Here is a 16,316-nt window from a genome sequence, read left to right on the forward strand (position 1 = left end):
AGAGACTCCTTGAACATTCCTCAAGAAATTGATGTGTTATGTTCTCTCAAAGTTTGGATCATATGCTGCAAGAGAAACCTTAGAATCTTTTGAGACCGAGGGAAAGCTTCATGACCCAAGTCAAAGTGAAATGGAAGTAACAAAATATTTTAGCTTGCAAAAAATGAACTGATAACAAGATATTTATAAAAATAATGATTGGCAATGCTAAATTGATGCAATCTATAAACTATCTATCAGTTCAAAAAACCAACTAAAATGAATCACTAACTAATTGAATAAAGAGAAGTAACAAACTATAAGCCTCTGACGGTATATGCAAGGAGCATTACAAGATTAAACCCCGTCTTCCAACATCAACATGGCTTACAGAGCTACAAGTCCTATAAATTGCTGCCCAAAAACGGGACTAGGAATAAGGAAAAACAAACCTTGGTCTCCAAGAAACGAAGAACTATCTTAAGGTATGAATGCGAACCATAAAATAGCTGCATGTTTTATTTAATATTGCCTATGTACAAATTACCTGGTAAACAGATACTTTCACTTGGGACTTTGAAAGACCTGGTGGAACTAAGTAAGCTGAAGTTCTTCTGGGTACTACGCGATAAATTAGCTGATGCTCATGCTTCTCCAGAGTTAGAGAGCAGACTGGTTTTTCCTTCTATATTTCCCCACAAGGGCAAAAACTTAGAGAGTCGGGACTTTCCTGACCTCCAAATACATGGATCATCACTATCTCAAACGCCATAAAGTGGCATGAATGCTTTGATGAAGGAATACGCTAGTGCCCCTGAAAAAATGTAGCTGTCCACTCTGTCAAGCAATCCACCTGCATAATTTTCAATTGAGGTCCACGTAATAGTTAAAACCTTTCAGGAAAAAGTTCACATGTATTATTGCTCATCTAAAAACAACTCTCTTTAAGACTGAATTAAAGTACTCCTAGGCCTTCCCAACTTTCTAGGATTAAATGGTGAGCGTATGGACTGTATTCTAGCTAAGATATGAACATTAAGTCACCTTTAAATATTAGAAAGAAAATAAAATACATGCAGTAACAGAACAGGGTAAATTGTCACTAAGAGAATATATGGATAAAATATTATCAATGCAAATTAAATTCTACATGCTATACATACTGAAACAAGGCAACTTTGCATCACGGGAAGAAAAAACCTTTAAAAAATAAACTTTCATTCAAATGACTCAAAGTACCAAAAACAGCCCGCACAAAGAAAAGGCATGCAGACAGCTCCCAAAATGATATCATCCATCTCCCTTTGGCGATTTTTAGCACAAGAGGAGTAGGGAGATTTGAACCTTCGACCTCAAGGGAGGTAGTATATAAAAAAAAAAAAATTAGAGCCCAAACAATTGGATTCGTGAGCCTAAAGGGAGACATTAAAATGTGTCAGCCCCCATACTTCTTTCCACAAGCCTAACCATTTTACTAGACCGTATAATGAACCAACCAAGTTAAGACAGTCAAAGCTTTGCTAAAAACACTACAAGAATTAAAACTATATGAAAGCCAGTAAAAGACAGCTCGATATATTAAGCTTGTACCACAAAATACAAAATTAATACATCATAGATGTTGACCATGAGGAAATGGAATTTACCATGTCCAGGGATTAAAGATCCAGAATCCTTGACACCAGCATCACGTTTTATCATTGACTCAGTAAGATCACCAAAAACAGAACCCAAAAAATTGAGAAATCCAAAAGCTATTGCACTGTCCAGTAAACATTTCAAACGCATGTCAATTACTTTATGGAACCATGGAGATCATCAGTTAACTAACATTCTTATGATGAGCAATTACAGTAGAAAACTACACTGAAGGACTAAAAAAATCAGCCCTATAGAATCAAATTAACTAGTCATCAAATTCCATGTTCACTTGGCAATTATATTGCACTTGCAAACCCAGAAGAAAATCTTGCAATAAAGAACCTGCATAAGCCTAAAGGCACAAGATAATTTTCAAATCCTAATTGGAGGCAGCAAAAAGATATGCATAAAGACTACCATGGTAATCAAGATTATTAATGGATTTCCTTTGGAAAGTTTGATCCAGATATTTCCATACATGGATGACATGGATGACGCATATATATGCTAAGAGAACATGAGATATTTCCATTGGACAGTTTGATCCAGATATTTCCTACCATGGTGTTAGGCTTTTGAAGGGTAGAATTGGATTCAATTATTAATGGCCATTAGAGTTCAATGAACTCTCGTCTTTCTTTTTTTCTTTCCTTTTTTTGGCGGAGGATCCTTGTTTGGCCATTAGAGTTCAATGAACTCTCGTCTTTCTTTTTTTGGCGGGGGATCCTTGTTTAACCCACCCTTGCCCATCAGCTACACTACCTTGATCCAATGTTTTTCTTCAGCAAGGATTAACATTGAACTATTATATCGATTTAAAAAACAAAATTAATATCAAAATCAATTTTCTGAAAGCCAAATCAAAAGCTGACGATGCAATTGGGGGTTGATTTTGTTGGTTTAGGCGATTTTGGTTAGCATTCGGTTAACTTTTTAGAAATAAAAATTGACTTCAAACTTTAACTTTCTTCCATCAATCTACCTCGACATCTTGTGTAGGGATATGTCAGGTTGATTTCAAAAAAAAAAAAAAAAAAAAAAAAAAAAAAAATTTAAGGCTAACATTATAGTTAATGTTTTCAAATTTGGTAGAATTAAAAACTTAAGCTAAATTGTAACTATCCTATAGTAGTTCGATGGTTGATTGTAACAATCCTTAATGTTCAAGGGTCGTTTGTCCAGTTTGTCATATGTCACTAATGGTATTATAATGGAAGGGTTTATTTGTAACAATTTCATAAGTTTGGAAGGTGATTAATCAAATTGAACGTTTATGATACAACCTCTACACTTCAAACATGGCTTACAGAATATTCCCTTATTGTTATGATGTATCCTGCATCCCCTTAGTTGTCATCTCCAAATTTCTACATCAATATTATGTATTTTTATCACGAAGTTCAACAAGGATACAATTTTGATTTCTAATCAACCAACATTTTAAAGATATTATGTAGTAAAGATAAGACTTGCAAACCCTTCTATGATAAACATTGTTACTGAAGAATCGAAAAAGGAATGAGGTTCTCATACATGAACAACAAACTAATGCAAAGTACTAGATCATATAAATGTCAGTGTGGCCAAAGAAAAACTAATATAGAAAATAATGGCCATACATTTGATAATAATTGAAGAATTACATACCTAATCATAGAAGACGGCCAGCAAAGAATTTTTGATAGAATAACAGATGTAGCAATACAACCACCCAAGCCCATAATAGTACCCTCCCACGTCTTTTTTGGACTAATATTTGTCAGTGGGGTCTTGCCAAATGCCTGCAGAAAAATACTGAGAAGTCACAAGATATCCACTCAAGGATATAAGAGAAGTTGCAAAACTGGTAGTTTTCTGCGCATGTAAGATAGTTACATAATACAAATAAAAAAGCTAAATGATTACTCAAGGCAGCAACACTACCAAATAACATGAAACCAGATAAGCAACTATATGGATAGTACTCCCAGGAAGAGGATATAAGCATCCAAATACCAGAAAAAAAAAGTTTAGTCAATTCAAGAAGGTCAATCCTTGATCCCTTCCCTGAGCACCAGCGGAGAGAAGAAGGAATTGTCATTGAAGCTGGTCACCACTGATGGGTCAGGCGGCAAAATCACCTCCCCTGGGGCTTCACCCACTAACGACGGCCCTTGCTGATCAGCATCGAGGAAATACTCAAAATGCTCCTCATTACCCACAAATAAACATACTCTAAAGGCCCAACATCTAATGCATGCATCCCGACCCTTTCTTCTTCCGCTTGTGATCCAAAACAAATGAATGACCATACGCATGCATCCCGACCCTTTCTTCCTCCGCTTGTGATCCAAAACAAATGAATGACCATACTCTGAAGGCCTAGCATCTAACGCCTGCATCCTGACCCTTTCTACCTCCGTTTGTGGCGCAAAACAAATGAAAAGGTCAACCGGCCCGCACCCACTATTTGACAATGATCCCAGCTTCAGCCCACTTTCTATACCTCCCTCTAACAGCCCCAATTTCTACCTCGAACGCAGGGAACAAAATTCTCCACTGTTGGCATTGACCAAGAATTAGACGATGAATATGCATCTAGCCCCCTACCCCTCTCCACCGTCCCACCATCCCCCACCGTGGATAAGGCCTCCATCTCTCACCCATTACTAGAGATGACCCTTGCAGACACAGAGCTTGACACTCTTTTTCAAGAAAAGCAGAATGAAACAGAGGTAGAAGATGTCACCCTGATATCAGCGACACTCACACCAACAATGGTCATCCAAATCTTGGCATCATGGCTAAAAGAACACATGTGCATCATGGCTATTCCATCTAGGAAAAAAAAACCCACTATGGCCAAGAAACCGAGTAAACTGACTAGAGAGATTGTTGGTCTCCTTTCAAACAGCAATTATGAGAAATCGAGCAAGTCACAATTGGGAGGTCAATACCTCTTATAATTATTATCTCTTGGAATGTTAAGGGCTTGGGAGAGAAGACTCACTGACTTGGCTCCCCATCAGTGCTTCTCTACAAAATCTTTGGTGATGGACATGGGGAAAAAGTAGAAGCAATAAATCTCACGCTAACAAATACAGTATGGAAAGGACATCATCATAAAAAGTGAAGTTCTTCCTTTGAGAAATAGCGCATAAAGCCATTAAGCACAAGTGAAAATCTTCAAAAAAGAATGTCTTACATCACTCTTTCTCTAAATTGGTGTCCATTATGCAAGAACGAAAACTACTCACAAAGCCACTTATGCAATGCACATACGCTCAAAATTTCTGGACTACGATTTTCCATATATTCAGATGGCATCTCACATTTCCTAGGGAGGTAAAGGATCTGTTGGACATAGCCTTAATGTACCACCCTTTCAAGAATGCAAAAACCCTACTATAGAAAAATATCATCATGGCTTTCTTTAGGAATCTGTGGAAAGAAATTAGAGAATATTCGCAGAAAAGACAAACTTATACAAAACTTTCGACAATGTCGTTTACCAAGCTATATCTTGGTGTAAACTGTTTAATATTTTTACTTCCTATAGTTATATCTCCCTCATTGCAAATTGGGAAGGTGTTCGATATTATATCCCTTTTGTAAATTTCAATCATCAATGAAATTGTCTCTTATAAAAAAATAGTATCTTATCTTATTAACTATTATCTAGAGATATTTAGATTACCTAGTATCTATTCAGATGAATTTAAATTATCTATGAATTCAGATTTAGTTAGTCTTATAAAAGCTATAAAAGAGACATGTAATTCTCCAAAAATAAATAAGAAAAAATAACAAGCTAATTTGACTTGCAACAGTATTTATCTTCCTTTCAAAATGTTTGATTTTTTGGTCTAGTCGAGGAGCTCAGTTTCTTTTACGTTTAGGTTTTGTCGCTCTTTGACCGATAGAAAGCGATGAATGTTGTCCCTCTCTTGGCCTTGCTTGGGCGGGTCATTTTTAGGCTTGAGAGAAGGGGTGTTCGAGTGTGGAGTCCCAACCCTTCAAATGGCTTTTCTTACCAATCCTTTTTTCCTAGTTTCTAGAACTCTTCTTGATGCGAGTCAATTTTTCTACTCTATGAAGGATTAAGATTTTGAGGAAGTGAAGTTCATTACCTAATAAGTTTTACATGGACCCTTGCTTAGATGGCTGGAGAGGGCTCGATAAATTTTATTTTTCTTTTTAGGCTTTAATTTTGAAGCTCTTTTGTAATTATTGTTGAGGCGCTATTTCGTATGGAGCTCCTTTCTTTAATTGGGGTTCCTTTTGTGGGCTTGATTTTTTGTGTGCCCTTGTATTCTTTCTTTCTTTTTTTTTTTTTCCTTCATGAAAGTTGCTGTCATTATTAAAAAAAAACGTTTTGAAGCCGAAAAAAGAAAATATTTGCCGTTTTGGCAGAACTTTCTCCACGTTAACAAACACACCTGCCAACAAAAGCCGACTCTAGCAGCGTGATGTCCTCTCCGGCTCCATCATCACCACCAAACACAACCAACAAGACAAATCTCACCAGAAAATCAACTCCGTAGTTTAAAAAGCAACCATGAGGAATGAAGCCACCACCTCTTCCATTAACTTGAACTCTCAACTCCTCCCTCCAATCTAAACCCAACACCGCATCAAAAATCTCCCCCAACCAGCCCGCCACACATATCTGATAGCTTAGAAACAATGCACGTCGTCATCCAGCTGAGGAGGAATATTCAAAATTTCCACCCAGCCTTCTGAGAACTGAAGGCAACACTCCTCCACTACCTATCACGAGATCCATCGCAACAAGCTTAAACTTACAATAAAAATTGTCCCATCCAAAGTTTAGTGAACTTTCCTTTTTGTGAATCATCCACACACAACTGAAGTTCCATATTTCCACAAAACGAACTCAAATAAAGCTCAACCCCAAACCAATTTTTGATCCCCTTTTCAATTCTCTCCCACAAGTCTTTGGCACTCTCTCTCACAGCCAACACACGTTTTGACACATCGAACAGAATAACATCATCTTTATCTCCTCTAGTCTCCACCTGATTCAACCATTTTCCGTGACCAATAACCATTTATGCAAAGGACTCTGTCAACCTAGAAGGGGGCAATGAGTTACTTTTCAAAGTGCGCCAAACTTTGACCAAAACATTCAGAAGCAACCTACTCAAAGAGCCCCTCACCAACAATCACCAAAAATCACCCCCATGCTGCTTCCTCCTTTGGAATGATTAACGACGCCTACCCCTCTGGTTCTCCACTAGTTGGACCCAAATAAAAGCTTCGAGGCATCTCCTTGTCCTGAAGAACAGAGCCAACTCAAGACAATCAGCAATGGCCCTAGTATAGTCTCTGACCCAAGCTACACTACCCAGACTAAGTCTAACCTTCGACGAAACCCCTCTACACCTTTCCTCTACCTCCATCTTCTTTCCTTTCTTGTACAAGCAAAAGGAGAAGCCCTTGCACTCTACCTTCACCGAAAGGGCGCAGTGCCCCTCCACTCTCACTCACACCCCCTCCTCCTCTCTAAAATCTCTCTCCATGAACTCTTCTATCAATCAAAGATATTAAATATATGGAAATTAAACATTTGGAATTTACATATTCGGAATCTCAAATGTGATATTTGATATTCCAAATATTTAAATTCCAAACATTGAATTTCCATATATTTAATATCCATATCTAACAAATAATACTTACAATTCTCAATAGGATGCTACAGGTAATGTTTTTTATTGGGCTGAGAGTGCCCCACAATGGTTATCATGCGAGTTTGAGTGCTTTGTCAACCTTTTACAATTAGGCATGTATTTGATTGACCTGGTCGAGCCTGCATTGGCTCTTGCCTATGCGGAATCTCTGCATTCCTGTCTTCCACGGCATCCATTCCATTATCTGACTTAAATTGTTGGTTTCGTGCAATCTAGTAGTGACCCGGTAACCTCCCCAAGAATTTTTGAGATTCTGCCACGGTCCTGTTTAATGGCCAAAAACCATTTTGCATAGACTCCCTTCTTGCAGAGGGAGAAACTTCCAGATTAATTGCTCCTTATGTATTGCTATTAACAAAACCTCCTTGTTTCTTCTCACCATCCCATAGAGGCTCGCAATATCTACCAATATTCTCTAATCATATATTTGGTGAATCTACAGAAATCTCTCCACCCAAAACAATCAAGGGTTCCATGGTCCAACTGTCCGCAATAGCTTAGCTCATTTACTGGCCTGAAGTAACAACTATTTACTTCTAAAAGATAATTTTTTTTAATAAAAGGAAATAAAACTTTTCATTGAAATAATGAAAAGAGGTCAATTCTCAATAATAACTTCCAAGAGATAATTACAATGAAGTACCATACACATCATGGAAGATAGAAGAGGAACTTACCTTGCCACCAAGAAAAGCATATGTATCAGCTGCAATTATACTGCTCATAGAAATCAAGGTTGCAACAAGGCCAACAGTCCAATGAGCTTGGCCTCCAAGAAGAAATGGCCATCTTGCTCCTATTTCTGCCAAAGAGCATGATCTAGTAAGAAAGTATAACATGATAAAAACACCTGAAAATAGAAGCTACAAGATCACACAAATGTGAAATTAACAACAAAACTATGGGACTTCCTACTTGCACAAGAAAGCTGTAAAACACAATTACAAAAATTCTACATGCAAGAAATTATTAGAATTACCCCCCATTAAAAGTGTGATCCATAAAATATTGTTCTGAGGGGCGAAGGTAAGATCCTAAAAGGTTATCTACAGATTCACCAGCCTCTTGAGAAGTAAATTGCACATCATGATCCAGTTCAGGATTAGGAAAATCCTGCATTTCTTCTATGAAGGGTCAGGCTTAGAGATGGTAATTGTTCAAATCACGTTGGATGTTTGAAGAAGAGAGAAATTCATATCTATTTTTTTCCCTGTTTCCACAGGATTTGAAGTAATTTTAAATCATAATGGATTTCAAATACTATATTTACTTCAAAAAAATCAGACAAATGATTGAATTTTAAGTTCCAAATTCAATTATTAATTTAACCTCAATGAATTCCACTTTTCCTTTATAAAATAGGATGGAAATCCACTTTTCCTTTATAAAATAGGATGGAAAGGCAGTATGACACAGAGGAAGGAAGGCATATTACGAGTAGGAAGCTGATGCTGATTTTGTAGCCACTGGGAGAAATCTGAACTTTCCAAATATCTATGAACCATGTAACTTTTGATTAAAATCAATACAAGTACATATTTTGTTTCTTCTAGCTCCATCAAAGTGCTTTTACATTAATTGTGATTCAAGGCTAATATCAAAGATGGCATCCACAGGATAAATCAATGTGCATTTATAATTCGAAGCAAAAAGATCAAGAGCAAAAATTACTTGCCAGTGTTTATGGCTGGAACAGCCAAACCACAACGAAGTTTGACCCAGAAACAAGGAAGATAACCAACATAAAAAAGCCCAAATATTGCACTGCTCAGCTGAGAAAATCTGGGACTGCCTCTTTGTAGAAGCAATGTAATTGCAAGAATGAAGGCAGAAAATGTGGTAGTAACATCAAGCTGACCGAAGTACCTACATGAATATAAGAAACACTGATACGAATTTAATGTTTGTTGCAACTCTACAGATGGAAATTATTTATTTATTCATTTATTTTTATAATAAACTGAAAAAATGAAAGAATACAAGGGCATACTAAAAAAGAGAGTCCACAAAGGAGGCAACCTACAAGAAAGGCCTCCAATCAACCAATATAAGACCTAATGGATAATTGCAAAAAGAATTTGCCACGGAGGTGCACAAGGAAACATGAAATCTAACAATGGACCAAACATCACTCAAAGATCTCTCAGGCCCTCTGAAGATCATATTATTTATCTCTCCTGAAAGCCCCCATAAATAGCACACATCCCGCTTGCCACAAATACTTTACTCTCTTGTGAAACAAAGGATGGAGGAGAAACTCCTTATCATCTCTTTGCAACCCCTCCTATGACTAGCCAAAACAAGACCAAACTCATCAAAGAACCAATTCCACATAGCGTAAGCAAAATCGCAACTCTAAAGAAGATGATTAAGGTCTTCTGCTATCCTCCTACAAAGAATCTAACACCCTGGTCCCATCAGGAAGGCACCTTCTTCAACAAACACACACACACACCAAAAAAAAAAAAAAAAAAACTTTACCTTGTTGGAAATTTTCACCTTCCATAACGAGACAAAGACAGAATCACTCAAAGATGAAGGATTAACTAAACAAAGTAAGAAGGAATTACATGTGAAACCATCAGAAGGATGGGGCCACCAAAAACAAATAAATATCCTTCCTCCCCCGGATGCAGCGGAACTCGCCCAGTAAAGAAAGAAGATCAACAACATCCATAATTTTCTTATCGACAGTGGACGTTGAGACCCCAAGAGAGGTGAAGGGGAGATCCCTGATCGAGATAAAACAGCAGTCACCAACAGATTTTTCATCGAAGATAAATGGTATACACGAGGGAACCTAGAGCAGATGAGTCTATCTCCCAACCATTTATCCTCCGAAAAAAAAGTGTATCCCTCCCCTCCCCACAAAACACAGAACAAAAGAAGAAAAGAAGGGGTATGCCTCTGTAATAACTTTCCATGAGTTTTTGGAAGTTCCTTTAATGCCTCTCCAGAACCATTTAAAAGAAGATGACCCAAACTTATTCACAATAACCTTATGCTGCAAGTTATCACACTCATGATAAAAACACCGAAGTCATTTACCCAAGAGCACCTTATTATAGGCTCTCAACTTCTTGATACACAACGCCTCAAGTTCCCGATACCTAACCCCCAATCTCCAAAGGGTAGAACATCTTATTTTGAAATGATAAAATGTAATTGTACATCCAAATCTTTTGAACTTAGGTCCTCTTACATAAAAGAAAAATCTACTACAAATAAGGAGAGATCAATGACAATAAAGATGAAATATTGACAACTGATGCTTACAAACAATTATTTATAAATAGTAGAAACTCCAACATGGAGGAATGGGCCTCCACAAACAAACATCCTTAGAACTCGAGTGAAAGTGAAATCCTGTAAATTCAACCATTTCCTTTCCTATGTCCGGAGACTAACTAGATATCTAGCTTTAAAACTTCAAGAACCAAACTTACAATTTGACCTATTTGCATTGTCATTTTCCTATGCTTCCCCAAAAGGCACATTAAATGGGGACCTCTGGCCTTTGAGTAAGACACATGTCTAGGCAATGCCTTCCTCACGGCACCTCGCTTTCGGCTGTGACTTGCACCTTTCAAAACGTTCAGCCCAATTAATTGATGGGAAGTGAATTGAGTTTGCATCTCATTCTAGTTGTCACTAAGACAAGATCATAATTATCCATTTTCTTCAAGTAACTGATAGAAAGTGAATCAAGTTTGCATCTGATTCTAGTGGCCACTAAAAAAAGATCACAATCATCCATTATCCTCAAGTAATTGATGGGAAGTGAATCCAGTTTGCAATGCATTCTAGTTGCCACTGAAACAAGATCACAAACATCCATGTTAATTCCTATGAGGGATTTTGGAAAGATTTAGGGAGAGATATAAGTAGCCCAGAAAAAGGAAAATCACCCTCCACCATTTTCAAAGAACACAAGTCCCCTAGGCAAAAATCAAGGGTGTCATTAGCATATTGCAAATGGGAAATTGTCATCTGCTGTCTTTTAACCTTCACTCCTAGTAGAATCATTTTTCAGTGCAATAATGTACCAAACAACAAAGGCATTGCCCATCAACGTGAAGTGAAAGGGAGAGAGCGGGTCTTGCTGTCTCAAATCTCTTATTGCCTTGATTTTGTCTTAAACCACTGAATTTTGCATTAATGAGCCCACATACACTGCTCCTTAGCCACCAGACTTGTAACTCTGCTTCCAGCTGTAATCTCTCAGAATTTCTCTCACTGGAAAGGGCATTACTGTCCTCTTCCTTGTCAAAGCGGTCCATCTTGGAAAGGATGACTTGTTTTTTATCTTTATCTACACAAAGACCTCTGCATTCCATTTTAATAGATGTTGCTTCACACCCTTCATTTAATCTATAAAGGCAAACACTGGTCAACCCTAATGAAAAAAAGAACTCCACCACTCAACATTTTCCAAAAATATGGGATGTTTTTTAACCATGTATTTTCAAAACGGAACGAGAAGGCCTCATCTTTTAAAGCTCGAATTAAGGAGAATGGGAAAATGATCAGAGGTGGATTACGTCTGTCTAAGCAAAGAAACTTCTTTAAATCAATCCATCCATTCACTAGACAAAAGATATCTGTCAATACTTCAACTAGATGGTCTTTCTCCGTGTCTGAACCATGTGAGTTTACCATTCTTAATGGGAGGATCAAACAAAGTAAAGACTTCAATAATGAACGATAAAACTTCTCAAATGTCCATCTAACAATATTAAAATCTCCCCCATGCACAAACAACCAGAACAAAGACTAGCAACATAACAAATCTCCTGCTGAAAATCGTTTCTAACCACATACAAAAGAGGTTCATAGACACCCATGATCCAACCATTTGCACAATCGTTGAAACAGAAGGAAATCGAGACAGAGTACTCTCCTATCATCGACTCACTAACTGATGTTATATCCTCCACAAAATCAACACACCTTCTGAAGCACCAACCGAATTAAGGGTCTTCCAGCCAACATGTTTCGAAGACCACACTGAGTTAACCAACCTCCAATCAATCTTCAAGTGCCTCGTTTCCTAAAGAATTACACATCCGTACCAACTTTTTTAATGTAACTTTTAATGAGGACTCTCTTGGAGGGCACACCCAAACCTCTCACATTTCAAGAGAAATCTTCATAAAAGAATCTCTACACCCTTAGCTAGTTCACAGTCTACATCATCCATTCCCGGATTGTGCCCCACTTTTCCACATCAACTAGTTCCTTTTCCCTAGACCATAAAGCCCATCAATCTCACTAATGCATGTCTTATTTGCTTTACTTCCCTTATACGCTGAATTCCCTTTTGAAGGGATAGGTCTAATGCACATGTTCCACTTCTTAAGCGATAAGACCAATTATCTAATAAATAGAAGGATGAACGCACATCATCTGCCTCCTGCACTAAAGTGATGTGTGCATTGTCTTTGCTAGGAAGGAGGACATTTGTGAAAGTCACTAGCTTCAACTACGTCGACATTAGGGTGTGATTAACGAAACGTGTCTGATATCCTTTAGGGGGATCGTCCATTGCCTCTATCGAGAAGCCATCATCTTCATTTTCAAGTCGAACGTGTCTGATATTCTTTAGGGGGATCGTCCATTGCCTCTATCGAGAACCCATCATCTTCCTTTTCCTGTCTCATATTATCTTGACTTGAAAATGAAGTATCAAAACTAATCTCAACCTCACCCATGAGAGAATAAGGACAATTCATTAAAGGTAATGGGCTTTAGGGGCCTGTATCACCAAAAATAAATTCTCTGATCATACCGTCTCCTTTTTCTTTACCTTGCAAGCACAGAGCGCTAGAGTACAAAATCAACCACAAGACAAGAAACCCATCCTTCACCCTCCATTCATCCATTGGACTTGGACCCGACCTGCTTCTGCAACTGTAGAACTTTTCTCCAACTTCTAGCAAAAACCCACTGTGGATTTCAACCACTTTTCCAACCAACAAGTAACAATCTTGGGATGAAACAACTTGGCAGTAAAAGCATGACCTCTGTCTATGATTCTGACCTCGCTTGAAATGAGACCACAGTGATCATTTTGAACTTTAATAGCCACTCCAAGGCTTTCAATGAAGGTCAAATTGCACTCAATATAGACAATAAACCTCCAAATCAATCCGAAAGGCCTTAAACATTCGACCATCCGAGACAATGAGAATGCTTCTGAGGCACCTATTAACTCAAGTTCATTCCATTCTACATTAACCTTTCCCCAACGACTTTTAACCAACTCCTGACAATAGGAGGACCGTTTAGGTTTAGTTAGATTAATTATATCTGACCTCTTATGAGTAAGAGTTTCTTCACCTGCCTTCTTTTACCCCACCCCCTAACCCCCCAACATTCCAAGATAGCACTTTCATTGTGAAACTCCTGCAGCCTTAGCTTCTTAAGAAGCCTTCCTACAATCATAATGGATTGTGCACTTCAGATTGCTCAACACACTTACATGCTTACTCCCCATACCCCTCTTCTTTCCAAGGCCAATTTGTTTCTTCCGACCAGCATTAGGGGTTTCATCACAAGACTTGACGAGCACATTTAGGAGGTCCACAGAAGAAAGAAAGCTCGTCGAGATTGTCAATTGTCCAGAGGGTAGCCATTCACAGGGATTTCTAAGAGATTAGGCAAAGGATATAGCAGCCCAACACAACCTCAAGGGCAAGCGGCTGAAAACCTTCCTCCCACAAACTCGACACCTTGGTAATCTCCACAATGGGAGTCACCTTAGAAGAAGAAGCCCAGACATCATTATACTCAATGGGAGCAGCTACCACTATCAAATGGAAAATGAAAATTTATATCAATATAGACATGAAAATCTAATAGCCATAGAGGTAAAGAAAATTGCAATCCATTTAACAAAGCCTGTAACTGTTTCAAAGTATAAGAAAATAATCTTTCATAATATCTAATTTTTCATCCAATAAAGATAGTTCCACTACAGATTAACAATATGTGCAATTCAAATTAATCATGAGTGTGATGAGGTAGTAGATTAATAAGATCATCTAAACTGTCATTCTACAATATTAAAATCAAATCATGAGTATTCTCCAAAAGGAAAGTTTTAACAGGCAAGGAAATGTGAATACTACTGCAATCTTCTCCAGTACAGAAAAAAGAAAGAAAGTATGAGTTAAAGATTCATAATGAAAGCGTAAAGCAGTTAAATTTCTTATGCCATGAAAATTTCCTATATTTGTGAAAGAGTAATAATATTGAGACTGAGACTAGTCGTACAAGCAAAGAATGGGCATGAGAGCACAAATAACTGAGCAAATTCGTGAAACATATCGAGGTGGGGGTGTCATTCCTGCGGTGATCCCACGGCTTCTGACCAATTCAAAATACTCACGGGCACCAACAAAAATACATGCAGCAACAGCCACGGTGAATACCCATCCTCCAGCCATTACTATAATACCTCCAGTTATTCCAATGCCAAGCCCAAAAACAATGCGTTTCTTTAATTGATTTTTTTTATGTTGCTGTTCTGAGATTGGATCCTCTTGAAATGATAACTGTTGACCTCCCTCAACCTCCTATAAAATAGCCACTTCAGTAATTAATTTGATACAAGAAATGCTCACAACATTAACTTGGCTAGGTACAAAACTGTTGTTTGAGCCACAAGGGCATCTATATGTATGCGTTTAATACTCAAGCTCACAAAATGACCAAAATTCACAGACTAATATATTCCCCAAACGTAGTAATTTACTGCTTAGAAAGAAATCCAATTCCAACTTAGCTGCTACAGATAAATTATAAATAACCCTTGAATCTCTCCAAATTGAAAAATAATGCAACGATTTATCCCCAATTCTAACCACATATTTCAGAAATGACTAGCAGTTTCTAACTAGACCAATACTGGTCTCCAACATCCATCATGCATCAAACTCTACATTGAAACAAGCAAATTAATAAACCAATACCCCTACCCACCAAATATGCATCTCCACACCGTGTAAGAGCTACCCTGGGCTATTCAATTTAGCACAAAAATCATCAACCGTTACCCGATAGAATCATCCACTTCCAACTCTTACACAAACGATAAACAAACAAACAAACAAATAAAACCCAAATTCGAACAGCACTGTACCAATCTTACAACGAATATCACAGAATCCAACGTACCTCTTCGGGCTCTTTCCCGTCAATCCGGTCGGGCTCGGCATGTGCCACAGCTACAATGTGGCGTCTCGCCAAACTGCTGCTCTTGCTAATTCTGAGCAGGCCCTTTTGGCCATGTAGGACAAAACGCAAGCGATTGAATTCCAATGAGGATCGAGGGCGAGGAAATGGCTTACAGAACGAAGGACGGGAGGGGCAGGCGCAGGGCGAAGAAAACGACACCGGAGCAACCTTGTAACAATCGAAATCCGAAAATGATATGTTCGTAGTCATGAGAGAATTCGTACAGCTGAAAATAGGTAGGATCAAATTCGAAATCAGATTTGAGAGGGAGAAGAAAAGGCATGCGATTTTGTTCACTGTGCTGATACTGTTCTGTCACAGAAGCCGTTATCTGTGGGGAAGAAGGAAGAAGGAAGAAGGTGAAGGTAAAGGATGTGAAAGCCTGAAATGAAGAAGGGGAGAAAGAAAGGCTCTTGAAAATCAAAATTTTTTATTTTTTACAAAAACAAAAAACAAAACTCTCAAATTTATACCCAAAATGGGTCTGATTTTATCAATTTTCACCCTTAAAATGGTGCACTTGTCCAGATGTAAAACGAGTCTAAGTTTTTGGTGCAGCGTGCAGGGGTGCGGTCGGGGGCGTGTGCGAGGGGAGCGCGCGGTGGGGGGGTGAGAGAGTAGGTTGTGACCCTCACGCCATGACAAGCAAAGTGGCGTCCCTCAAGAGACGCCCATCCAGCCATATGCGGGCCAATATAAAATATGAATGCTCGCCAAGTTTGGTGTCAATCGGACATCGGACGGACAATGCACGACACACCGTAT

At 38.2% G+C, this 16,316-nt stretch overlaps 1 protein-coding gene across 1 annotated transcript; it reads right to left on the reverse strand.

Annotated features, from left to right (window-relative positions):
- Window positions 1-254: 254 nt before the first annotated feature.
- On the reverse strand, window positions 255-15,980 carry CDS4 (cytidinediphosphate diacylglycerol synthase 4). The gene is made up of 7 exons (XM_023691949.2): window positions 15,492-15,980; window positions 14,589-14,890; window positions 8,989-9,179; window positions 7,991-8,115; window positions 3,268-3,401; window positions 1,626-1,741; window positions 255-832 (listed from the first exon to the last, which is right to left on the reverse strand). The coding sequence occupies exons 1-7, from the start codon at window positions 15,759-15,761 to the stop codon at window positions 741-743; spliced, it is 1,230 nt and encodes a 409-aa protein (XP_023547717.1). The 5' UTR covers window positions 15,762-15,980; the 3' UTR covers window positions 255-740.
- Between the last annotated feature and the right edge of the window lie 336 nt (window positions 15,981-16,316).

This window comes from Cucurbita pepo, chromosome 12 (genome assembly GCF_057944985.1).
Source record: "Cucurbita pepo subsp. pepo isolate OVF chromosome 12, ASM5794498v1, whole genome shotgun sequence".
In the NCBI taxonomy this organism is placed as follows: Eukaryota; Viridiplantae; Streptophyta; class Magnoliopsida; order Cucurbitales; family Cucurbitaceae; genus Cucurbita; species Cucurbita pepo.

Coding starts and splice junctions, on each gene's coding strand:
- CDS4 (XM_023691949.2), bottom strand. CDS start 15,761: ATGACTACGAACATATCATTTTCGGATTTCGATTGTTACAAGGTTGCT. Junction 8,116..8,988: donor TGTTCCAGCCATAAACACTG/GCAAGTAATTTT, acceptor GCTCTTTGGCAG/AAATAGGAGCAAGATGGCCA. Junction 1,742..3,267: donor TGGCCGTCTTCTATGATTAG/GTATGTAATTCT, acceptor TTTACTGGACAG/TGCAATAGCTTTTGGATTTC.